Below are 26798 nucleotides of genomic sequence, written 5' to 3'. Positions count from 1 at the left end.
GTTAAGGAAGTACGTGTCGGATCCCCAGCATATCATCGACTATCAGATTATAGAAGTCAAGGAGGATGTCATATACGAGGAGAAACCTGTTAGTATTTTGGAGCGGAAAGAGAAAGTGCTACGAAATCGATCAATTCCATTTGTTAAAATTCAGTGGTAGCGTCACTCTTTAGATGAGGCTACCTGGGAGCGCGAGGAGGAGATGAGGCATCTTTTCCCCCAGCTATTCGAGTGACCAGACAGGAATTTGGGGACCAAATTCTTTGAAGGGGGGAGAAATTGTAACGACCCATTATTGGGTCTAGAATTTTAGAATGATGTATTAACTTATTTTATTTATTATATAAGTTGAGCAAATTTGATTCTTAATGTTGAAATAGATCTATGGGCTTGTATGTATGGGTTTAAATTAAATGGATTGGATAATGAGTTGGGCTTCAATTTATTTAAGGCAAGTGGGCTAAGAGTTGGGCTTGGGCCTTTAAGGAAATAGAAGATGGGCCATTTATTTGGGCTTAAGCCCAATACAATAAAAAAAAATAAAAAAAATAAACACCCACCATCTACGCATCATTACTTCCCAACCCCCCTTTCTTTTTCTTCTTTCACCTTTTCTTTCACTTCTTCTTTATTTTTTTTCACTTCCTCTTTTACTTTTCCTTTTTTCTTTCACTCCTCCTTTTACTTTTTCTTTTTCCTTTTACTCCTACTTTCTTCTTTCACTTCTTTTTTTACACCTTATTTTTCTTCCTCTTTATCTCATTTTCTTCTTCTCCCTCCCGACTTCTTCTTCTTCTTCTTATTCTATTCTTCTTCTTCTTCCTCATCTAATATGCATTCTTTTTCTTCTCTACTGCTTCTATTCTGTTAAATTTTCTGTGGCAATTGGAGCTTCTGTGCGGGTGTTTCATCTTGATTTATTCATCCTCAGGCAAGTATCCTTTCTTCTTCTTCTTTTATTTTTCTCCCCTTCCATGTGTAGCATCTCTATTAATTTTTTTTTTCTATCTACATAGTATAAAATCCCTAAATATTGTGAGTCTATTTGATGTCTCAAAAGGGGTTTGATTCACCCCAATATTATTCTGTGAATGGCATTTTTCACCTCCATTATGATGGGAGTTTGTTCACCTTCATTGCTCATTGTAGTGTATTTATTGGTATATCTTATATGTGAATGATGTCTGGATAATTAATGTCTATACCCGAATGTCCCATGAAATTGTGGAAAAATATCAAGTTAATGTGTGAAAAATTCGGATGCTACAGTACCATACAGTACCTATACAGTATCTCGATACAGTACCTATACAGCATCTCAATACAGTACCATACAGTACCTATACAATATCTCAATATAATACCTATACAGTATCTCGATACAGTACCATACAGTACCTATATAGTATATCGATACAATATCATACAGTACCTATACAGTATCTCAATACAGTACCTATACAGTATCTCGATACAATACCATATAGTATCTCGCTATAGTATAATACCGTATCCGTACAGTATACATATAGTATCTTGCTACAGTACCATATCGTATCCGTATAGTACCCCGCTACAGTACCCATCCGAAAATTTTTATTAATATTAATTAAACATTTACTTAATGTATTAGAGCGATTGTATGGTGGAAAAATAACATTTTTTTGCCATAACATTCTTCAATGGTATTAAATGTATATTGAGAACGAGATTTTAAATTTTACATTACTGGTAAATGCATACATGATGCATACATGTACATGATGCTCATATATATGTTCTTAGCGCACTTATTATTTTGCGCGAAAATAAAGGGTACCCTAGGAGCAACTGACGCGGGACGAGGTGGCCATAGCCCGGCAGGTTGTGCTCGATACGTTATGTGTTGATTTATTGATATGATGATTAACGCATATTTTGCATCGTGGCTTACGAGCCTATGGGATTTATACTTATTATGTATGCACTTGTATGATTATACATGAACAAAAAAATTGAAATTTATAATTCTATGAGATATGATTTCCTAACTTATATAATTGAATATTGATATGAAGTCGTTGTACACTTCTCTCGGTGTCATCATGATTTCTCTTTCTTCATACTGCTCCTTTGTACTAGAACTTGCTGAGCCTTGTGGCTCACTTGATCTTCTTATGCCATTCCAAGTAAAGGTAAAGCAGTCATTAAGGGCGATTCCAGTGGGACTACAACCCAAGGGTAGTGGTGTACAGAGACACTCAACTCGGAGATCCTAGTTGCGTTTTGGTGAGGTAGATTGATGAGATTTTAAATTGTTGTTTTACATTAGAGCCTCATATTCAGTTTGTATGGCCTTAGAGCCTAGATGTATCAACATTGGTTTGTAACGAAAGTTATTGATATTCCGCTGCGTGAAAATAGATAAATGTGTGTGTCTATTATGAGGTATTGTTCTATATCATCCTTGTGATGACCTCCTTTCGAATGTCTTATGCTAGCGGGCACATTTGGGAATGGGCCCTTACAGTTTTGGTATCAGAGCCAGGTTAGGTATAGGAGTGAGGAAAGTCTCTGTACACTTAGGATTGGTGGGTAGAGTAGATGTGTGTTTAGTAGTCTAGTGAGACTAAGTTAAGATGGAGTACTAAAAGGTCTTTTGGTTGTACAGGAAATGAGTGGACGTCGAGGAAGGCCGCCGACACTCGCCCGAGGCAACCGGGCAATTCTTGCTCCAGGTCCTGATCTCATTCCGGAGCCTGCACCTGTACCTAACCCTACACCACCCTCAGCACTGCCTACTCCTACAGATTCAGTGGCAGAGTTGCGCCAAGAGGTTAGTGAGTTGAGGCGCACGATGGCTTCCATGTTGAGGCATTTCGAGGATTTCATGGCCCATCAGGGCAGGCCAGGACAGGCGCCGCCGGTAGCAGGGAATGAGCCAGTCTTACAAGAAAATGTTAGTGGTCAGACGTCGAACCCAGTGCAGCAGGAGGTTGAGCCTCAGGGTATGGATGGTAATGCTGGCAGTCAGTTGGTGAGGAACTTCATGGCACTCAGGCCATCAGAATTCAGAGGGGGAAACGACGTTTTGGTTGCAGAAAAGTGGCTGATGGCAATAGAGAAACATCTGCGGACCATAGGATGCACTGATGCACAGAAGATACAGTTGGCCACATACCTATTTCGGGGAGCAACTGAGAGGTGGTGGGAGATGGCCAGACTGCGATTCAAGAACAAGGAGCCATCTTGGGCTGAATTTAGGGAGCTCTTCAACGCCAATTATTTTCCTGCCTGGGTTCGTAGCCAGAAGACATACGAGTTCATCGAGTTGACCTAGGGTAACATGTCAGTGGCTCAGTATGAGGAGGAGTTCACCTCCCTAGCACGCTTTGCCCCCGAGTTAGTAGACACTGATGAGAAGAAAGCGACCAAGTTCTTGAGAGGGCTGCGAGTGGAGATTCGATTTCAGCTAGCAGGTGCGCAGTTCACTAACTATTCTACACTGGTACATCGGGCATACATCATTGAGAGGGAGAGGAGCGAGCTGAGAGCAGCCCTGGCAGCTACTAGGGGGTCAGGCTCAGCCCAAGGACAGGGCAATGACAAGAAGAGGAAGGGTGCACCAGGGCCTTCGAGAGGCGCGCCAGACATCCCCCCATGCAAGACATGTGGAAAGAGGCATCGTGACCCATGCCGTTACGACAGAGGGGTGACATGTTACACTTGTGGTCAGGCGGGGCATGTACAGAGGGACTGCCCTCAGGGGTCAGGTAGAGCAGGCAGCCAGGAGGTGACATGTTTTAAATGTGGGCGCAAGGGCCATAAGGCCAACGTTTGTTCAGTGCCACCCCAGCGAGGAGGCCAAAGGCCGGGGTATCAGAGTGATAGATCTAGGAAGAGGTAGTCAGTGCCTAGACTTCAGGGGATGGCACCATCATTGGCACTACCACCAGGACAGAGCACCGCAGATGCTGATAGACCCCACATCCAAGGGCGAGTGTTCGCTTTGACTACAGCTGAAGTAGAGCAAGGGAAAGACACAATGCAAGGTATCTTATCCTTAGTCTAGTGAGACTAAGTTAAGATGGAGTACTAAAAGGTCTTTTGGTTGTACAGGAAATGAGTGGACGTCGAGGAAGGCCGCCGACACGCGCCCGAGGCAACCGGGCAATTCTTGCTCCAGGTCCTGATCCCATTCCGGAGCCTGCACCTGTACCTAACCCTACACCACCCCCAGCACCGCCTACTCCTATAGATTCAGTGGCAGAGTTGCGCCAAGAGGTTAGTGAGTTGAGGGGCACGATGGCTTCCATGTTGAGGCATTTCGAGGATTTCATGGCCCATCAGGGCAGGCCAGGACAGGCGCCGCCGGTAGCAGGGAATGAGCCAGTCTTACAAGAAAATGTTAGTGGTCAGACGTCGAACCCAGTGCAGGAGGTGAACTCCTCCTCATACTGAGCCACTGACATGTTGCCCTGGGTCAACTCGATGAACTCGTATGTCTTCTGGCTACGAACCCAGGCGGGAAAATAATTGGCGTTGAAGAGCTCCCTAAATTCAGCCCAAGATGGCTCCCTGTTCCTGAATCGCAGTCTGGCCGTCTCCCACCACCTCTCAGCTGCTCCCCGAAATAGGTATGTGGCCAGCTATACCTTCTGTGCATCAGTGCATCCTATGGTCTGCAGATGTTTCTCTATTGCCATCAGCCACTCTTCTGCAACCAAAACATCGTTTCCCCCTTTGAATTCTGATGGCCTGAGTGCCATGAAGTTCCTCACCAACTGACTGCCAGTATTACCATCCATACCCTGAGGCTCAACCTCCTGCTGCACTGGGTTCGACATCTGACCACTAACATTTTCTTGTAAGACTGGCTCATTCCCTGCTATTGGCGGCGCCTGTCCTGGCCTGCCCTAATGGGCCATGAAATCCTCGAAATGCCTCAACATGGAATCCATCGTGCCCCTCAACTCACTAACCTCTTGGCGTAACTCTGCCACTGAATCTGTAGGAGTAGGCGGTGCTGGGGGTGGTGTAGGGTTAGGTACAGGTGCAGGCTCCGGAATGGGATCAGGACCTGGAACAAGAATTGCCCGGTTGCCTTGGGCGCGTGTCGGCGGCCTTCCTCGACGTCCACTCATTTCCTGTTCAACCAAAAGACCTTTTAGTACTCCATCTTAACTTAGTCTCACTAGACTACTAAACACACATCTACTCTACCCACCAATCCTAAGTGTACAGAGACTATTACGGCCTGCTGAAAGGAGGTCATCACAAGTGTGATATAGAACAATAACATACAACACCATAATACTATCCTTAGATAAATTCAGCGGAAGCTAACATAAAGGTTTACAACATCTTAGACCATAGTCTAAACAAAATGAAATACAAGGGTACTAACAAATTTTACAACATAAAATTTCCTCACACTTGCCCTCATCACAAATACTAACATAGACCATCTAGTTTGGAAGGTCTCTGTACACCTCTAACCTTGGGCTTTAGCCCCATTGGGCTCGCCCTCAACCACTGCTCTACTTGTACCTGGAATGACATGAGAGTAAACAAGGTGAGCCATAAGGCTCAGCAAGTGTATTTATAAAGCATGGAGATATAGAATCAAAGGCAGGGATAATCAAGATAGAATAAACAACTCTATGAGAAGATATTAATATAACGCGACTCATAAGTTTTTCCATTTATATTAATTTTCCATGCCGTGATTATTACATATATTATGTACTCGTTCCCATGCTCATGCATATGCACCAATAGTAAGGAATTTTTCTGCATAATTCTCAAGGCTCTCACGGCCAATATATATATCCATACATGAATATATATGCATCATGAAAATACATCAACAAATAATAACAATTTGAGCCACGCCTACTGGGTTGATGGCCATCTCACCCGCGTCAAGCGCTCATAGGATATCCTTTCTCACCCACGGACTTAGCCGTCGCGCAAAATAATAGCTGCGCAAATCAGTATAATCATGCATCACATATGCATATCCCAATTTCATGTCAATCCTCAATGATTAAAAAAAATCTCAAATCATGCTTAACATGCACAATTACATAAATTAAAGTGTGCACTATCTTATGATCACATGGTAAATTTTAATACATTTATTTACCCATACTTATAGAAATGCCCAACCAATATTTACGGTATATTTTTACCCCAATAATAATTGCAAGGAATCAAAATTTATACATGCAAGAAACACCAAATCTTGCATGACACTAGACCCTAATGAATAAATGTCATTCCTTAAGAAATGTAGGGTGACACAAAACCCTATTTAGATTTTAGCAATGTTCATCAAGAAAACAAATTAATATTGCAAGATTTATCGAAATAAGGAAAATAAAATCCTTTTATCCAAAAATGAGGGTTATCAAGAATAATTCAAAAAAAATGGAAGAACTATACAAAAATCATAATTTTAAACGTAGGAATGATAGACTACATAGGAAGAGTTGAATAACAACATATTTCAGAAATTTCCAGATTTCAAGCATATTTTCAAAAATCCAATTCAGGCTCAATATTTGGTCAAATACCACAAACGATATACCAAATCAAAGCCTAATGAGTCTAGTTTCTGGAACATCAACTGGATTTGAAATCGGAAATAACCACAAGGAGATATTCCACAAAAACCGAAACAAGGCAGAATTTGTAACAGTAATTTACAGAATTCTATATAGAATTCAACAAGGTTGTTATGGGTACAAATCATAACCAAAAATTTCAAATCTTATACCGAATCGAAGCCCATGATGTCTATTTTATAGAAAAATAAATGGATCACAATTTTGATATAACCACAGAGCATTATACCCCAAAAACCGAAGCAAGAACAGATTATTCAAAAACAGAACAGAAAATTTCCAGATTCTGGGTAAGAATTTACAAGGATACTGTAGGCTCAAAACGTAGCCAAAAATTCTAAAAAATTTACCAAATGAAGATTATCAAGTCTAGTTCACACAGAAATAAACGGATCTTGAATCAGATATAACCACGGAGAGTTATACCCTAAAGAGTACAACAAGGTCAGTTTACTCGAAAGCAGTAAAATTTCCAGATCTTAGCAGGGATTTACAAGGCTATAACATGATCAAATCTTAGTCAAAAAATTCGATTCTTGTGTCTAAAATGAAGCTTAAGATGTCTAGTTACAACCCAACAAACGGATCTCAATTTGGATATAAACACAAGGAGTTATAGACCAAAGAACATAACATGATCAGTGAATCCAAGAATAAGAATTTAAGAGCAACAACTTAAAAATGAAGGAAACAAGCCTTCTAAGATGGAAACAAGGTTGAAGAACTTGCATTAAAAGATAAACAAGAGAAAAAGAACTTACACAATCATAAGGAGAAGAAGAAGAAGAAGAAAATCTTGCGTATGAAACAAGAAGGAAGGGAACTTGCCTTAGATGGTTGCAAAATCCAAAAAGATGAAGACACCCTTCAAATTGGAAATTCTCCACTTGAAGCTCTAATGAAGAAGAACAATGGAGGAAGAAGAGACAATTGGGAGAGGGAGAAGAAGAAGGGAACAAGAAAGTAAGAAGAAGAAAAGGAGGGAAAAAAATGTGGGAGACTTGTCTCCCAACTCCTTTCAATCCATCTCCCTTTTAATTTTCTCTAATTTGCCCCTCATACTATCACACACAATTCACATATCTCTTACCCATTTTGGTCATTTTACCATTCTCTTAATTTTTTTTTTTTTTAATTAAGATACCATTCTCTATGCCCATAGCCCAAGCCCAAGTCAAAATATATAGCCCAAGCCCAAGTCAAAATATATATATAGCCCAATCCAACTAAGGCCCAATGGACTTTTCTTGAGATTTGGGTTCAACCCAATTCATTTACACTTAAGATTTAATTATTTATCAATGGTTTAATTCAAATAAGGCCCAAACCCATTTAGCCCACAACTTTGAGACTTTTTCACACCAAATATTATTTTCATTAATTTACCCCCATTACCAACTCATATAATATTTTTAACAATTAATTAATAAAGGCAACAACTCAAATGTGCAAACTAAAATACCCATAACACCTAGACCCACTAACGGGTCGTTACAGTTTTTTCCCCCCTTAAGGGAATTTGGTCCCCCAAATTCATACCTAGTCAGTCAAATAGCGGGGGAAAGAGACGTATCATCTCATTCTCAAGCTCCTAAGTAGTCTCATCTGGAGAATGACGTTGCCATTAGACTTTAACAAACGGAATTGACCGATTTCGCAACACTTTTTCTTTTCGCTCCAAAATGCTAACAGGCATTTCTTCATATGAAGCATCCTCTCTAACCTCTAAAGCTCGATAATCTATCACATGTTGGGGGTTTGACACATATTTCCTCAATATAGATACATGAAAAACATTGTGCACCCCCAACAACTGAGGAAGTAACGTTAACTTGTAAACCAAGGATCCACTCTCTCCAAAATCTCAAACGGCCCGATATAGTGAGGATTGAGTTTCCCCAAGACTCCAAATCAGCACACACCTATCATGGCATTACCCTAGTCCATACCTCGAGCTTAACGAAGTATTCACCACACCACTCTCCTAACTAGGAATTATTTCATGTTCAACAAAGATTATGAGACTTTTCTTACTACCCGATGTCACTTGCCAACTGGGGTCATTTCCCTTACCTAAGAATTTTCATTAGGCAACCCCTCTGGAATAGGTTGCACCTGGTCCTCAATTCTACCTTGCTTGGCTTTCTCTTGGTTGTCAAACCCTATAATGAGTGAGTGGTCCTACCATTTCACCATCTGGTTGTGGAACCTTTAACCACAATCCTCACCACGCCTACCATGCTTACCACAGGTCTTCGTTCCCTGCCCATTTGCATAGTCACTTTGTTGTCCTTATGCACCCGGTGGGTCGACACCTAGTCTCACAATTGGGCTGCTCCCACAAGGACACACTCGGTCCCAACACGAGTTCTCAACAGCATAGCTCGGGTTCGTCACTGCTTACATCACACCCACAACATGACTTCTAGCCTTTGGTCCCACATCCACCACCTCAAGCTATCATGGTTACACCAACATCCTCGTAACGACTTTTTAGCCAAGATTACCAACCTAGCCTCAATCATCTTTGTTTAAGCTACAATCTCCATATTCTCAAACTTATTGGGCTACCTCGATATTCGTGCCTTACCTTGAAATAAGCGCATCATCTTGATTTGCGTGCTAACTTCAAAATTTGCACAAGTCACTTCATCTTAAGCCCCGAAGCACCCTTGACTGAGCCTCAAAGCACTTCCTTGGTATGTGTGCCTTGACCTTGAAACGCATGCAAATTCTCGATTCTCGTGCATCACCTCAATTCTGGTGCACTATCTCGATTACTGTGCACTGTCTCAAAACACGTGCATATATATATATATATATTTTTTTTTTTTTTCCGCCAAAATCTCCGGAATATTTGAAGATCTCCATTTCCTATATATATATATATATTTTAAAATTCTCCCACATTTTTTTTTTGGGATTTCTTGGTTTTTTTTTTATATATATAAATATACTTATAATTATAATTATAAATATATATATATATATTTTTTCCTTTATTCTTTTCCCATTTCTTCCTTCCTCTTTTCTTGTCCTGAAACCTCTTCTTCTTCCTTCTTCATTTCTCTTCTGCAAATCCCGCGTGCGAACAGCTACCGGTCGTCACCGCCTTCCAGTGTTGCTGCCACCCCCGACGATCGCCGCTACCTCCTCTACAACCGTTGCCGGCGCCTACTCCACCATCGACCGCGAGCCACCGTGCGGCTTCACCGTGCCCCCAGTCGTCGATCGCCATCTTCGAAGGCCTAATCGGCCCTCGTGTCGGCTAGATCCAGCCACGCCGTAGCCACTGCTTGCTCCCTCGCACAACCGCCGACCCTCTCTCGGCTTCCCTCAGCCGCTACAACGACCCTCGTCGCCTCTGCAACTGCTATCAGATCTGGATCGATCCGACCCAATCGGCCTGACCCGACCCGACCCAGCCCGACCAGACTTGATCCGCTTCAGGTTTGACCCATTAGATCTGACCCCTATCTAATTTGACTTATCTGATTAGATCTAACCCAAATCTAATTTATCCAGATCTAAGCCAGATCCAGATCCATCATGCGAAGGCGCAACATACCCAGACCCCGACTTCGGTGTGGTGCCTGCATAGTCTTACATGCCCAATGCCCTCCACGGTGCTTCTTTGCCCCGTATTTCAGTCATGAGGAAGGAGCTATTGACTTTTCTGCTATCCACAGAATTTTTGGCGTCGGTAATGCTTCATTTCTTCTGTACCAGGTTCCGACAAGGGATCGGTCAGAGGCAGCCATTTCACTTACCATTGAAGCTTTAGCTCGGCTTCAAGATCCCGTCTATGGCTGTGTATCTCACATTCTAGCCCTTCAATAGCAGGTTAGTGAGTTGCAAGCTTATCGAGCTTATTTGCAAGATTCACTATTCGCATATTATTCTTCGCATCCCCAACTTGTTCCTCCATTTGATCCAAATCTCAACTGGAGCTCTAGTCCTCCCACCATCCCAGAGGCTACTCTACCTCACCCTAGCAAAACGAGCAGCAGCCAGATGCCACTCTCGGATGACTTTGATGAGTTAGGTCCAGTCATCTTTGGCCACCGCCGACGTCCTTGAGCATTGGCACATTATCAGTTTTTATGGTTTGCCCCCCCTTTTTTTTACTGTACGGTTTGATCTCTTGTATTATATTTGAACATATGGAATGAATGTTATGTTTTGAGTACTTTAACATTTCATTTCCCTGTCCTTCCCTCGATAGCATATCAATTACAAACAAATTATCTCAACCTCTTGCAATTTTTAATAATTAATCACATCGAGGTAAATGATATCGAATCTTAATTGTCATCTCATTCGAAGATTGGAAATTTACATCCTAAGTCAGGCTACACAAACTTTTGAACCGCCGCGCCATGCTAGTGGCACTACCATGACACTACAATCCCCACGGAAATTAGGCTTAGTCCAGACATAACCTACAGTTCACTCTAGGTCTTCGACGTTTAATTGTCTCTACAACAGACTGGTTACCCCATATAGAGGGTCACGGTCCCTCAACATGAGCTAAGCTAGTGGCCACCTCCCACCTGCATTCAGTGGTCCCTAACATTAAACCCGTCACTGATAGGCATCACCTGTAGTATTATTCCATGCTAGAGCCATTCCTCATTCCGTGGGTTTCACTCTCTATGGACATCTTGAGACAATACATGGTCTCAATATTCGGCGAACCATTTCATCACCTCTTCACTGCTATAAAGGACTTAATCGCTCATTTTCAAACACAATCAAATTATAGGAAGGTCTCTGTACAATCTCCTCTTCACTTGGGCTTGGGCTATATATTTTGACTTGGGCTTGGGCCATGGGCATAGAGAATGGTTTCTTAATTAAAAAGAAAAAAGATTAAGAGAATGGTAAAATGACCAAAATGGGTAAGAGATATGTGAATTGTGTGTGTTAGTATGAGGGGCAAATTAGAGAAAATTAAAAGGGAGATGGATTAAAAGGAGTTGGGAGACAAGTCTCCCACATTTTTTCCCTCATTTTCTTCTTCTTACTTTCTTGTTCCCTTCTTCTTCTCCCTCTCCCGATTGTCTCTTCTTCCTCCATTGTTCTTCTTCATTAGAGCTTCAAGTGGAGAATTTCCAATTTGAAGGGTGTCTTCATCTCTTTGGATTTTGCAACCATCTAAGGCAAGTTCCCTTCCTTCTTGTTTCATACGCAAGATCTTCTTCTTCTTCTTCTTCTTCTTCTCATTATGATTGTGTAAGTTCTTTTTCTCTTGTTTATCTTTTAATGCAAGTTCTTCAACCTTGTTTCCATCTTAGAAGGCTTGTTTCCTTCATTTTAAGTTGTTGCTCTTAAATTCTTATTCTCGGATTCACTGACCATGTTATGTTCTTTGGTCTATAACTCCTTGTATTTATATCCAAACTGAGATCCTTTTGTTGGGTTGTAAACTAGACATCTTAAGCTTCATTTTAGACACAATAATCTAATTTTTTTGACTAAGATTTGATCATGTTATAGCCTTGTAAATCCCTGCTAAGATCTGGAAATTTTACTGCTTTCGAGTAAACTGACCTTGTTGTACTCTTTAGGGTATAACTCTCTGTGGTTATATTCGATTCAAGATCCGTTTGTTTCTATGTAAACTAGACTTGATAATCTTCATTTGGTAAATTTTTTAGAATTGTTGGATGCGTTTTGAGCCTATAGTATCCTTGTAAATTCTTGCCCAGAATCTGGAAATTTTCTGCTCTGTTTTTGAATAATCTGTTTTTGCTTCGGTTTTTGGGGTATAATGCTCTGTGGTTATATCCAAATTGTGATCCATTTATTTTTCTATAAAATAGACATCATGGGCTTCGATTCGATATAAGATTTGAAATTTTTGGTTATGATTTGTACCCATAACAACCTTGTTGAATTCTATGTAGAATTCTGTAAATTACTGTTACAGATTCTGCCTTGTTTCGGTTTTTGTGGAATATCTCCTTGTGGTTATTTTCGATTTCAAATCCAGTTGATGTTCTAGAAACTAGACTCATTAGAATTTGATTTGGTATATCGTTTGCGGTATTTGACCAAATATTGAGCCCGGATTGGATTTTTGAAAATATGTTTGAAATCTGAAAATTTCTGAAATATGTTGTTATTCAACTCTTCCTATGTAGTCTATCCTTCATACGTTTAAAATTATGATTTTTTTATAGTTCTTCCATTTTTTTTTAATTATTCTTGATAACCCTCATTTTTGGATAAAAGAGTTTTATTCTCCTTATTTCGATAAATCTTGCAATATTAATTCGTTTTCTTGATGAACATTGCTAAAATCTAAATAGGGTTTTTGTGTCACCCTACATTTCTTAAGGAATGACATTTATTCATTAGGGTCTAGTGTCATGCAAGATTTGGTGTTTCTTGCATGTATAAATTTTGATTCCTTGTGATTATTATAGGGGTAAAAATATACCGTAAATATTGGTTGGGCATTTCTATAAGTATGAGTAAATAAATGTATTAAAATTTACCATGTGATCATAAAATAGTGCACACTTTAATTTATGTAATTGTGCATGTTAAGCATGATTTGAGATTTTTCTTAATCATTGAGGATTGACTGGAAATTGGGATATGCATATGTGATGCATGATTATACTGATTTGCGCACCTATTATTTTGCGCGACGGCTAAGTCCGTGGGTGAGAAAGGATATCCTATGAGCGCTTGACGCGGGTGAGGTGGCCATCAACCCAGTAGGCGTGGCTCAAATTGTTATTATTTGTTGATGTATTTTCATGATGCATATATATTCATGTATGGATATATATATATTGGCCGTGAGAGCCTTGAGAATTATGCGGAAAAATTCCTTACTATTGGTGCATATGCATGAGCATGGGAACGAGTACATAATATATGTAATAATCATGGCATGGGAAATTAATGTAAATGGAAAACTTATGAGTCGCGTTATACTAATATTTTCTCATAGAGTTGTTTATTCTATCTTGATTTTCCCTGCCTTTGATTCTATATCTCCATGCTTTATAAATACACTTGCTGAGCCTTGTGGCTCACCTTGTTTATTCTCATGTCATTCCAGGTACAAATAGAGCAGTGGTTGAGGGCGAGCCCAATGGGGCTAAAGCCCAGGGTTAGAGGTGTACAGAGACCTTTCAAACTAGATGGTCTATGTTAGTATTTTTGATGAGGGCAAGTGTGAAGAAATTTTATGTTGTAAAATTTGTTAGTGCCCTTGTATTTCATTTTGTTAGACTATGGTCTAAGATGTTGTAAACCTTTATGTTAGCTTCCGCTGAATTTATCTAAGGATAGTATTATGGTGTTGTATGTTATTGGTCTATATCACACTTGTGATGACCTCTTTCGGATATCCTATGCTCGCGGGACTATCCGGTAGTGGGCCACTACAAATCGTGTCAAATTCCTTAAACCCGAACACGACACATTTATTAAACGTGTAACACGACACGACCCGTTTAACTAAACGTGTCGTATCGTGTCACCTGTTAACCTATTTAACCCATTTAATTTAAACGGATCGTGTTGTGTCACCTGTTAAACGTGTTATTTAGTTTTAAACGTGTTAACATGTTCAGATTAACCCACTAACCCTTTTAATTAAACGTGTCATTTCGTATATAATCGTGTTAACGTGTTCGAGTCAACCCATTAACACGTTTAATTAAACGTGTCATTTCGTGTCTAAACGGGTTAGACGGGTTGACCCGCCTAAGATACGAAAATAATCGTTTATGACCCGAACCCGATTAACCCCAACCCTAACTCGCTTAACTTCGTGTCGTGTTGTGTCGTGTAATCGAGTCGTGTTCAAAATTGTTAGCCCTACTAACAACCTGACTACCAATTTCTCCTTATAGTGTTACAAAGACAACAAAATTAAATCATAAAATTAGAATTTGATTTGATTTATACTACAATGTAAATAACATAAAAATTATTAATAATAATTCTATATATAAACAACATACTTTATTAAGCCTGAAAATGAAATGAAAGCCCAATTGGGTTCATGTCTTTGTTGGCCAATTCGCTCCATTCAATCAAATTCTAGTTTTGATGGATAACAAAAACACATTTATGTATTAAAATCTTATTTGAGCCCCCTAAATGTTATCTAATTAATTCATGTGATTTTTATCTAAGTGTATATACATGTTAAATATAGTTTTTCCAATTATATCAAAATTATAAAGTTTGTATAGCTTTTCCTTAAATGTTTTCAAAATTTCTGGACCAAAAGTCGACTCCTCTATTGCCAGTCGACTGGGGCTTAGCCACAATTGATATAGCCGAAACTCAGATTATATAGAGTTGACATAGCCAAGAGCTATGTTTCGACAATCAACTCCCTTTCAAGGGAAGTCGACTCTGGGTTTCCTTGGAGTTGACTCCTTTCAAGTTGTAACTGACTGTTAGATAGGACAGTCGACTGTCCTGGTCCAATGTTCAGATTTTTAGCTCGATTTCTACTTTTTTCTTGCTCTATATAAATAGATAGCTTTTGTCTAGAGAAATAACAACGAATGAAAAAGTGCTCTCTCAAGATCTATCCTCCAAAAAAAGCAAGCAAGTGTTCAAATCTTTAAAGCCTACTCAAGAAGCACTCAAACTCAGGAATCTACACTGTTCAACTATTTTTGGAGTTCTTGCAACCAATGAATCGAAAAGCCATCTTGCAAATCCGCTTGAGGTCAACTGTGTTTGTTTGATCTAAGTTGCTTTTTATATTACAGTTGTATCTTTGTATCTTATTGTGCTTCATTGTGTTGTCCAAAGGTGGACATTGTTGTAATACCTAAACTTCATCATTGTGGTTGTTGGTTAGATTCTTAGAACCATTACAAAATCTAGGTGTATTAGTTTTTGAGGTTAATTACAGTAAAATCTTGGGATGATTGAGAATAGTGGAACCCTAAGGGTTGTTGATACCTTAGGAGAGTGGAGTAGGCGTGGGATCACCGAACCATTATATGTGTTGTGTGCTTTGTTGCTTTTATTTTTGGTGAATCTTGAGCATTTAAATTTTCATCCCAAAGCTATTGGAATATACAATTATATATCAAAGTATTCTTATGTATAAAAATTAATCAAGAGATTTCAGATAAAAAAATTAGACCTAAAATTTTATCAACTCAATTCACCTCTTTCTTGAGTTGTCATTGTATTGTGTCAAGGGACCAACAGTCCCCCAACACCGGTAGGGTCTACTTAGATAAATTGAATGCAAAACATTGCCAGCTACAAGTAATAATCGTGACTAGCTGCTCAATTACAAGTCTTGGATTAATGTCTTTGCATGATCCTTCATTGCTCGTGCTCTTGATTTTAGTAGAAGAGATAAATCGCAAGTGGAGGCTTTGGCTCATTGCGCATGATAAGGAATTAAACTCATAACCTAGTGGTATGAATCCCAACTTATCATGGCCTAACCACTTAACATGTGCCCTAAGAGTTGCTCAATTACAAGTCTTAATATTTATGTGATAAGTTTTACAAGGCTTCTTCCTCAATCCTTGCCGCTAATCGACTGCGTGTGAAGGTCTTGAGGTTTACCAGAACTGTCCTCTTTAGTTGGTTGTCAATCGTCGATCCCATTCACACTAGCTCTCTTTTTCAGTTTCAATTATTAGTTTTTTTAGGTAATATTTGTTAATAAGTGGTGAAAAAGTAAAAATATGAAAAGTATCTTTAATTTTTTACAAATAAATTTATCTTGTCTCATTTTCAAATAAATTTATTTAATATTTTATAAATATACATAAATTACCTATATACTCCTTATATAACTCCTTATATAAAAACCACTCCCATATTCTTTTGTCACCTATTTATTGTTCATCTTCTTCCCCCACGATTACTGTTCATCTTCTTCATAGCAGTTATTATTCATTTTGTTGCTCGCCATCGTTCGCTTGGCCATCGATCTTCCTCGCCATTCATCTTTTTTCTCACCATCGATCCATGTAATCACCGATCTTCCTCGCCACCGAATTGTCCAACCATTGATCTTTCTCGCTTTTCAACCATTGATCTTTCTGGCTTTTCATTTCTTTTGTTTCCACCTCGTCTTTCATCTTTTTCTGTCTTCACCATGGGTTAACTTGTAACCTAATTGAAGTAGGCGTGGCTTTATGCATAAATATGTGAATAGTTTCTCAATCCCTTTATAGATAGATTCATGTAATATATATATATATATATATTAAATAAAGTGGGTTTTCTTTCTCTTAATTTGTTTTTTATCATAATCCATATTTTATCATTTTCGTATATATCCATGTATAAAACAGTCTCTTTCGATTGAGTTTGGAGATTGAATCTTCCATTTGAAGCTTGAATCTTCCAAATCTCCCCCATTCTTCATCTTACAAATTCTCTTCTCTTTTTTGGTCTTATTTTTTAAATTACTAGTGGTGAACCCATGTGATATATGAGAGAATTTAATTTAAAAATAAAAAAATAAAATTATTATTTTAAATAATTTTAACAAAATTGATAATTATAATTTTTTTTAATCCTCATTTATTTATCAAAATTTAAGTTTAATTAATTATTCGCTATTCAAGTTATTAATGGAGAACACTTTTAATTTAATGTACTGTCATTCAATGTGTTAAAGAATAATTAACACATTAAGTAAGTCACTTGACAAAATACTTATAAATTTTTTTATTTATTATATTATATTTATTTATAAATAAATATTATAAAATCTATAATATATTCACTCACATACATTCATTATTTTATATTTATTATATTATAATTATAAATATAAATTAAAACTCTTAAATATGAGTAAGAATAAGTTTTTTCAATAATAACAAAATTTTAAAAATAAGAATTTTGATTTCTTCCATAGTCTTAAAAATGTGATACCTTAAATATTAATTAGCATTGAAAAAACCTAGCATTTCACAACTTTAAATGATTTTTTTATGAATTTATTAAGATATCACATTTTTAAGACTATAATATAATTATTAAAGTAATTAATAATTAGTTAATCATTACCTTTGATTTAATACAAATTTTTGAGGGAAAAAATTCACTTGACAAAATATTTTGTTTGACTTTCATATTTTAATATTATATAAATATATATAGAATAAAGTTATAAAGATAATATTTTAAATAAATAGATAATTTTTTATAACTTAATTAATAGTTTAAGTTGTATATTAATGTTTCTCATAAAATCCATACAAATTTAATACAAATTTTAGAGGCAAAAAAGAGCTTGGCAAATTTTTGGAGGGAACAAAAATTTACGAACTATTCTACTTTAATATAACATATTATATATTATTATATTATACAAAAATAATATAATGCAATAAATATTAATTACAAATCATTAATGCAAGTTTTGGAAGAAAATTTCTTTTTTCAAAACTATCCTACTACTTTTATATATATAAAGATTTTATTTAATTTTATATTTTATTATTTAATATAAAAATATATTTTAATAATTATAATTATAAATTTAAAACATATTTAAATTAAAATGAATTTGATAAATTTTTAAATTAATTTTATATTTTATTTTTATTTTTACAATTTATATTAATCATAAAATACTATTTTAATTATAAATTTATTGATATTAACATACATTTTTAAATAAATTTCAATATAAAACTATTTTAATAAAAAAACTCATATTTCAATACTTATCATATACAATCAACTAAAAAAATATAATTTTTAATAAATTTTAAAAAATTTAACACATAAAAATTTTAAAATATTTTATAATTTTATTTTTATCATTTCATAATTCAATTTAGGGAGTGTTTGTTAACAAAGATAAGAGGGAGAAAATGTTAGATACAGGAAGCATTCCGGATGTTTGGTATTTTCAACGTATTTGTTAATCTTATTTGACTATTTCCGGAAAAGGTTTCACGTGACCTCTTATCTCCTCTTTTCAAGATAAATTTATCCGACCTTCCTCCTCGGATAAATTTATCTTGCTCTTTCAAGATAAGGCTGAATTACTTATCTGCCTCTTGTAAGATAATTAATGTCATTTAGTGCATTTTAAAGATTTAAATTTATTAAAAAATCTTATTTATTTAACTCTTATAATTAATATTTTTTAATATATTTTTAAATTATTATATATTTTGATAATTTTTAAAATTTAAATGACATTATTCATTACATTGATTTTTAAAATTTAAATTTCTCTCTCTATATATATTTTATTTAACTCTTTTCAAATTTATTTTTGGACATAAATTTGAAAAATAAAATATTATTTTTAATTTTATTCTTAATTTTTTTGACAATTCATATTAATCATAAAATATTATTTTAATCATAAATTTGATAATAAGAATATTTTGGTAAAAAAATCCTTATCTTGGTGCTTATCATATGTATTAACAAACACATGGAAAGAAAAAATATAATTATCAATAAATTCTAAAAAATTTAAAAACAATCTGATAGAAATCTTGGAATGTTTCCCAACCTTATCTTGATCATTCCATATCTTGATTCGGAAAGTATCTCAATCTTATCTTGATACCATTTTATCTTGCTTATTTTAACAAACGCACCTTAAAAAACATTTCAACCTTTTCAACACTTTTTTTAAGAAAGGATACCTTAATTGAAATATACACTCCATTGCAACTCTTCTATCTCGGTTGCTTCACCTTCTCGGAACAGCAAGGATTCTGCCGCAATAATCTACATGTTTTTTTTCTCTCATGAACTCGCCGGTGCCATGGCTAGCTGACTATCATATATTTATATTCTCCTTGCATTTGAAACGGACTCAACAAACACGATTCCCGTAGATCCCTAATTCTCACAATTTGGGACCCCAACAGTTGAGCTCCGTGACTTTCCTCATCGTCTCCTCCGACCGCTTCGCCCTCTGTGTCTTCGCTTTTCCTGACGTCGGCGAGTAGAGCTTGGACGGTGGCGGCCGCCGTGGGAGTGGTGGAGGCGCTGAAGGATCAGGGGTTCTGTAGGTGGAACTACACCATAAGATCCGTACACCAGCACGCCAGGACCAATCTCAGGTCCTTCTCTCAGGTCAAGAAGCTGTCCTCTCCGACGACGGCCGTGGTGTCGTCGTCCAGCAAGTTAGCGATGGAGGAGAAGGCCAAGCAGTCGGAGGAGTCGCTGAGAAAAGTCATGTACTTGAGCTGTTGGGGTCCCAACTGAACCCTAATTTGCTCGATCCAATTACACATCTCTATGCTCTGTGGATTCACCAATTTGTGAGCCGAGCATATAGAAAGAGCAAATGGATGTATATTGTACAGTGCAAAAGCCTATTTCTCTCTATTAATTAAAAATCAATTTCTGCGGAACTGATTGGCAACTTGAGTTGTTCTCTCTGAGTCAAATTGAAAGTAGAACTCAATAAATTAGAAGAATATCGATGAATACAAACTCATGGGTCTAATGCATAATAAGTTTATCTCTTTCTTATTCTTATAGAGGTTTTGATATTAGAATTCTGAATTCTCAAAAGTGAAAATCATACTCCACTAATTATCGATGTCTTGGGATTATTTTTGTTGCGTGTCTCATAGATTTTGACATAAAAATTAAATTATAGGTGAAAATTTTACTTTATCGTGCAAGACAAAAAATTGAAAATCAAAATTATAATTTACTCATACAAATTTCAAAATCAAAATTATAATTTACTTATGCAAATTTCAAGTTATAGTAGTTTAATCACTAACTAAAGGCTAATTATCGATGTCTTGTTATTACTTACTATATAGCACAAGACAAAAAAAAAAAGAGGTCCAAATTTTAGAATCTAATACTTCTGAATGACTTCATGGCATCACTCATGTTAAACTCAGCAATCGAATTTGAACAAATAACACTGGAGAAGAGTCACCACAAGTGGAGATTTGATCTCGAATCCAATTATTTAAACCAAGTCCTAAATGTCCTAGGACACACATGGCCTATAAAAAGCTTCAGGGAGTATTTTTTTAAAAAAATTTCTAGGCCACAATAATTTCCATCAATAATAATAACAAAAATTCTGTACAAAATAACAGTGTAGTAAGAAGTGCTCATGAATTGTGTTTGTTCGAGTGTAATGATAATTTAGAATGAACGAGCCATAATTTTAGAAATAAAACATGCCGAATCATAACATGAACCAAACAAATGCAACTCCGTCGGTGGAATCTGGGTGGGTCTTGACTCCAAAAATGAGTAAATTATTAGAAAACTTTAGGTTGCGGCATTATGGGGTGAAAGAGTCTAATAAAAGAGGACGGACACAATTTTTTTTTTTTTCTTTTCCAAACTAACATGAAATAAATTAGCAAAATTGTCCAAACATCAGCAATCAGATTAGGAAAGAGGTACCCAAAAAAAGAAGAAGTTAAAAGCAGGATATAGTCCTTCTCTGTCCCACCATCAAATCAAATTTGTGTTTTTTACCAACCAAACAAATAAAAGAAGAGCTACACGTGGATTGTGCCAATTTTTTTTTTTAGAATCCCACCCAGACAAAATTAAGAACAGAATCTAAATTTTAAAAAACTGTGGAAGATCAATATTTTTTTATAATTTAATTAACTTAATACATATACATGTATTGTTACTTCCTGAAAAGGGGGCGATCGGAGGCGGGGTTGCAACGGTAAGGTGTGGGCTCCGATGGTTAACACCTACAAGTATTTTGATGCTCGAGTGAGAAAGAATAAGAAAAGAGGGAGTGTATCAGTAAATCAGATGGCAGAACATGCTTTGGTTCTGAAAAGAGTTGGTTAATATAGAAGAAGGAGATGTCATCTCGCATGCATGAGTCGTGCGTCTATAGGTAATGAGACTGACTATCCGGAGCCGGTGGAGGTTCTCAAGTGGTAGCATAGTGACGACGGGACCCTCATTGATGTGGATGTGATCTGCCATTAATGAGGATGGGATCTGGGGCGGCCGCGTGGATACCCAGTAAGGGTAACAATGATGTTGCGACAGGCTGACGCAGAACCAAGAGATGGGCTGAGATTGGGCCCAAAGATGGGCCGTGAGAGAAGATCAAGATTGGGCCCAGACGATCCACAGCCTCCCCAGGTCGGATGCTCGTGAAGTGAGCGTTTGACCTAGAGAATGGAGGCTTAGGCAATTTTGCTACATTTTCTAGTTTTGGAGAGTTGGATTGTCATTACAATCTGGTCGAGGTGGACGACCGAGCTGACTTTGGTTTTGTTCGAATAAATGTTGGCTATGGAGTTGTTTGAAGTCGATCCGACCTCCATGGTAAAGTAATTTTCTTCGTATACTGACTCGTAACATGCGTGGTTTTGGGATTCAAGGTGTTGTGCCCGAAGGGCCGAGGTAATGTCTGGGTGTGGTGGCTGGCTGGCTATCTTGAATGTGCATCGACAGAGTCTTGTGCTGCTATTGGGACGTGCTCAAGGTGCGGCCAAGCTCTTGTTATATTTTTGTTATCCAAACTCGGAAGGAAGATACCTTTGTTGAGGTTTTGGGATACTTCTGGGGGGTGGCACTTTAGTTATGGCCGTCTTCCCAATCCTTGCAAGATAGGGATCGGATCCGATGGTGGAGAAAGTTCCTTGATGTTTCTAGTATATGACGTGTGGAACTTCGGGGTATGAAGCGTTATGCTAAGAAGGCGCATTGTCATAGGTATGAATGGCGGCTCATGATTTCCCTCGAAATATTTGAATATGCGATAGGTACGTGACAGGTGGCATGCCTCTAGCACTTGCTAAGCACCTGATGGCGTTTTGCTTTCTTCTGGACGCAACGTATGGGAATAGTATAAAGGGTGCGTCCCATCTCTTCTGAGTTTTCTATCGTTTCTTCTTCCTTGCGTCAAATGTGCGTTATTTTCTAAGTCTTTCTTCTTAATCGTTCTTACAGGTAAAAATGGCTCCCCGTCTTAGTAGGAAAATGTTGAAGGCTATCTTTGAGAGAAAAAGAGAGATTTCTAACGACGCCATCGAGGGAGATATCCCTCATTCGGCGGCTGATCCTATATCTTCTGTCGCTGCTTTGGTTCTTCTGACTGCTTTTGGTGTCGTTTTGGCGCTACCTTTCAGAGGACTTGTTACTGGTGAAGAATGGTCGTCGGTTGGGAAATGCCCAAGGAATGCTGAGGGGATCGAGTCGTCCATTGGCGTGCTTTTTGTGGGTGTGTCTGATCCTTCTGCCTCAGGGGGTCATCAGGTGGCATACTGCTAGGTGGAAGATAGGGCTATGGGGTTTTGGTAGAATGTCTAGCATTGGAGTTCAGATTCCAATCAGAGATGGCTGCTTTCAAGCGGTCGCATTGAGAAGAGATAAGACGCATCCAAGATATGGCAAAAAGTAGGGTGGAGGATGAAGTAGTCAAGGTGACGGCCGGCTTGAGTCGACGGTTTGAGGGGGCAAAGGTGTCGCTAGTTTGCTGTCATGAGGTCATAAGTCGACTCGGCCGCTAACGCGAGGATGCCAGGGCGGAGCTTCGCGATTCGAAGGCGGGAGATTGCACATTTGAAAGCGGCGCTCAAGGCCGCCCGATCGATGGCAAAGGTTGGCAAGGCTCAAATGATGGAGGTTGTTGGCGAGTATTTGGAGGGCTACAAGGAAGCCCTACTCCATGTTTGGACTTTGTTCCCAGGCTTAGACTTGCAGCCTTGCAAGCCGTATATGAGGGTCAAAGGCAGTTGACTTGTTGACCCGACCAAAAAGGAGCGCGCTGGGACTTCAAAGGGAACTCCCACAGTCGAGGTGAATCAAGCCAAGGAGAGTGTTGCTAACAACGCCAAGGATCGGGCCGAGTTGGGCTGATTTGTTGCTTTCTTCTTTTACAGTAGCATAGATTTCTTGGTGTTCTGTTGGTAACTCGATTTTATCAGGACTTGTGATATTGCAACCTACTATTTTTGTCACCTTTTAACTTGCTACTCATAATGAAATGTCCAATTGCTTTTCTTTTTCGTAAGACGTCTCCTTTGTTTTCTTTCTAGTGTGTCACGTTTTTTCCTAGCCGAGTCAAGGCCCTCAAACGTTGACGCAACGGTTCCTAAGTTAAGTGCTATGGTCGGTGCGCGATCTTAAGGTTCAGGGGAGAGTGTTTTGGAGTGCAGATTCTAGAGTTTGCAGAGGTTCGGGGGAATTGTGCGCGTAGCACAAGATTCAAGGTTATAAATGAGACAACACTTCGACGGCGCTAGGCGTGCTACTTTTGCGAAACGTTTCGTCGTCTGGGTGTTCCTATTAGCACGTGGGACTCCTTGATTGGTCATGGTAGGAATGGCCCTTTGGTTTTTGAGGCGGGGATATGACCATATTGGTGACAAGATTTTTTGGAGTCTGATCTTTGAGGCAAAAAGATTTGAGCGAATCTAATCTAACAAAGATGTGTTCAGAAGTATTGATGTTGATAGATGAAGTCACGTTGAAGGCGGCAACTAATACAAAGTGTATATATATGTATCTATATAATAAAATAGAACAATTGTTGAAATGTCTAAAATACATTGTGATCTTATAGCTAAGATGAATTTTGAATGTTGATCAATAATTAAGACCAAATACCAAAATAATTCCTTCAAAACCATCTCATCCTCTCTCATTCCCTCTCTCTTTCTCTCCCTCACAGACCTACCCACCCATTCCCTCACTCTCTCTTTCTTTCTTTCATAGACCTCCACTCTTCTCTCTCTTCTCCCTATGTTACGGTACATGTCTTTGTAACATTCTACAATATTTCCTTTTCATTGTTTTTATTTTTTATTTTTTGTGAAAATATTTTTAGATAAAATATTTAAAATTAGAAACAATAATTGATATTTAAATTTTTCCTTAATCGTTATTTAAAATTAGAAATGTTACACTTATAATTTGTGTCTATTTATATATGCCTATTAATAAGATAAAATTGCAATTATAATTTGTGTCTACTCGACCACTGTAAAATAAAAAGTATCACAGACTATGATTTTTTTTTTAAAGAGTATCATTCTAAATATTCTAATTTTAAGAGAATTTAATACTTAATTTTTAAATATTCTAAATATCAATAGTGTAAGTTTTGAAATATCATATAAGTTTTAAATAAAAAAACACGAACAATATAAGTTTTAATGTATAAGAAATTGACATAGATGATTCAATTCCAAAAGAAATAATTTTTTTTTAAATCATTGATGATCAAATACTATTTTTAGTGTAAAATTTTATTCAAATAATGATATCAAAGTAGGAAATTTAATATTTTTCTCTTTAGGTGTTGAATTTTTGAGATTTAAAGAAATGTGAAATTGGTTAATCTATCCTATATTGAGTTATTTAAATATGCAAATATTTAAAAAGATTTTATTTATTTTATTAATTCTATTTTTTATTTTAGGCATAATATTTTTTTTAAATTAAAATAATATAAAAATCAAAGAATTCTCAACCATGCATGATTGCAGAACTTAAGGTTTGGGAACACAAAAGTTCTTGACAACTCACGATCGGGAACCCAAGATTTTTCAACCTCGAACCGGGGTTGCCCCCGGGTTGATGGCCCCGACTATGGCGGTTGGTATGTATTATTTAATATTTAATTTTTAATTTAATTTGCTCAGATTGTAGAATACTTATTACTTTATTGATGTGTTTTGTTATAAAAATTTAGTATTTTTTTTTCTTTTTATTATAAAACGTTAACAAATATATAATAATTTTAATTTCTATTTTTTGTTCAGTGCTTATAATTATTTTTTATTTGCTTTTATATTTTGATTTGTAATATTAATAAATCTTATATGTTTATTTCGTATTTAAGTTTTGTAAAAAGTCTAATATAAATAAAATTATTTAAAAAATTTCATAAATTTTAATATAATACATATAAATTATAATTATATTTTAATTTTAATATTATTTACATCACACTTTTTAAGGCACAACAATAAACGTAGGGGTTGTACCCATAGAGAGTATAAAGTGAGGGTTGTACTTGGAATTCCAATTGGGACAAAGGGACGCTTGATTTTCACTCCCGAATCCAAATCCGAATACTCCGGCCTTGGGCGGATTGAGTCAAAACAATGGGTGAATTCCTCAGTGCCGACAATTAAAATACCAAAACAATCCTTTTTTATTTCTTCAAGGAAATCAATCTCTAAGGAAATAAATTTTCTTTTGAATTAAATAATTTTTAGTAACAATCGTCCACGTATATCAATAAAAATGTCTTTGGAAGTCTTCGTCCCGCATGGACAGCCCAGTTGGTCAAGAAAGGGGCACAAAGTGCCTTCTGTAGTGAATCTTGGACCAAGACCGAGGATCAAGTCTCGCAAGCGGCAGTGTGGGGTACCTCTCTCTAAAGTGAGGGAGCTCCTTGTACGCGGTGAGCCCGGATCTAGCCACTGCGTCCGGTTGGGTCACCATGATTAACCCCCCCCACGTCCTGTCGGGTCAGGTGTAGGGACGCCGGGTGAGCGATTTCACCATTTTGGACCAAAAATGTCTTTGGAAGTCTCCCAAAACAGTGATAAAGCCCATAGCGCCCAGCCCCTGGTTTTTTGCCCCCAGACTAGCTATTTCTGTGGTCTCTCTCTCTATTTATATATGTGTGTATATGTTTATGCCACTTAATCTTCATCTCAAGTCTTGTGAACGAACAGTTTCTCGCTTGCAACTGAGAGCGAACAATTTGAGATTGCAAAGATCAGAAGAAATTAACAAGAATAGACTTTGAAGAAGGCGGCGAAGAAGAGAGAGACTATGGCGTCGTCGAGTAGAGCTTGGACGGTGGCGGCCGCCGTGGGAGTGGTGGAGGCGCTGAAGGATCAGGGCTTCTGCAGGTGGAACTACACTATAAGATCCGTACACCAGCACGCCAGGACCAATCTCAGGTCCTTCTCTCAGGTCAAGAAGCTGTCCTCTCCGACGACGGCGGTGGTGTCGTCGTCCAGCAAGTTAGCGATGGAGGAGAAGGCCAAGCAGTCGGAGGAGTCGCTGAGAAAAGTCATGTACTTGAGCTGTTGGGGTCCCAACTGAACCCTAAGCCCTAATTGCTCGATCCAATTACACATCTCTATGCTCTGTGGATTCACCAATTTGTGAGCCGAGCATAGAAAGAGCAAATGGATGTAGATTAGATTGTACAGTGCAAAAGCCTATTTCTCTCTATTAATTAAAAATCAATTCTGCGGAACAGATTGGCTA

General features: G+C 37.5%; 3 protein-coding genes across 3 annotated transcripts; all 3 read left to right on the top strand.

Annotated features, from left to right (window-relative positions):
- Nucleotides 1-3325: 3325 nt before the first annotated feature.
- Nucleotides 3326-3886, top strand: LOC127791661 (uncharacterized). Its single transcript, XM_052321638.1, has one exon. The coding sequence runs from the start codon at nucleotides 3326-3328 to the stop codon at nucleotides 3884-3886; it is 561 nt and encodes a 186-aa protein (XP_052177598.1).
- Nucleotides 3887-19490: 15604 nt separating this feature from the next.
- On the top strand, nucleotides 19491-19967 carry LOC127791660 (uncharacterized; the record flags this gene model as incomplete). Its single annotated transcript, XM_052321636.1, has 1 exon — nucleotides 19491-19967. A coding segment is annotated over one exon (324 nt), but the record flags the coding sequence as incomplete, so codon positions are not given.
- Nucleotides 19968-26198: 6231 nt separating this feature from the next.
- On the top strand, nucleotides 26199-26798 carry LOC127792361 (uncharacterized). The gene has a single exon (XM_052322831.1). It carries the CDS (start codon nucleotides 26355-26357, stop codon nucleotides 26628-26630), a length of 276 nt encoding a protein of 91 aa, XP_052178791.1. The 5' UTR covers nucleotides 26199-26354; the 3' UTR covers nucleotides 26631-26798.

This window comes from Diospyros lotus, chromosome 15 (assembly GCF_014633365.1).
Source record: "Diospyros lotus cultivar Yz01 chromosome 15, ASM1463336v1, whole genome shotgun sequence".
NCBI classification, from domain to species: domain Eukaryota; kingdom Viridiplantae; phylum Streptophyta; class Magnoliopsida; order Ericales; family Ebenaceae; genus Diospyros; species Diospyros lotus.
This window is presented reverse-complemented; position numbering and strand designations above follow the sequence as displayed.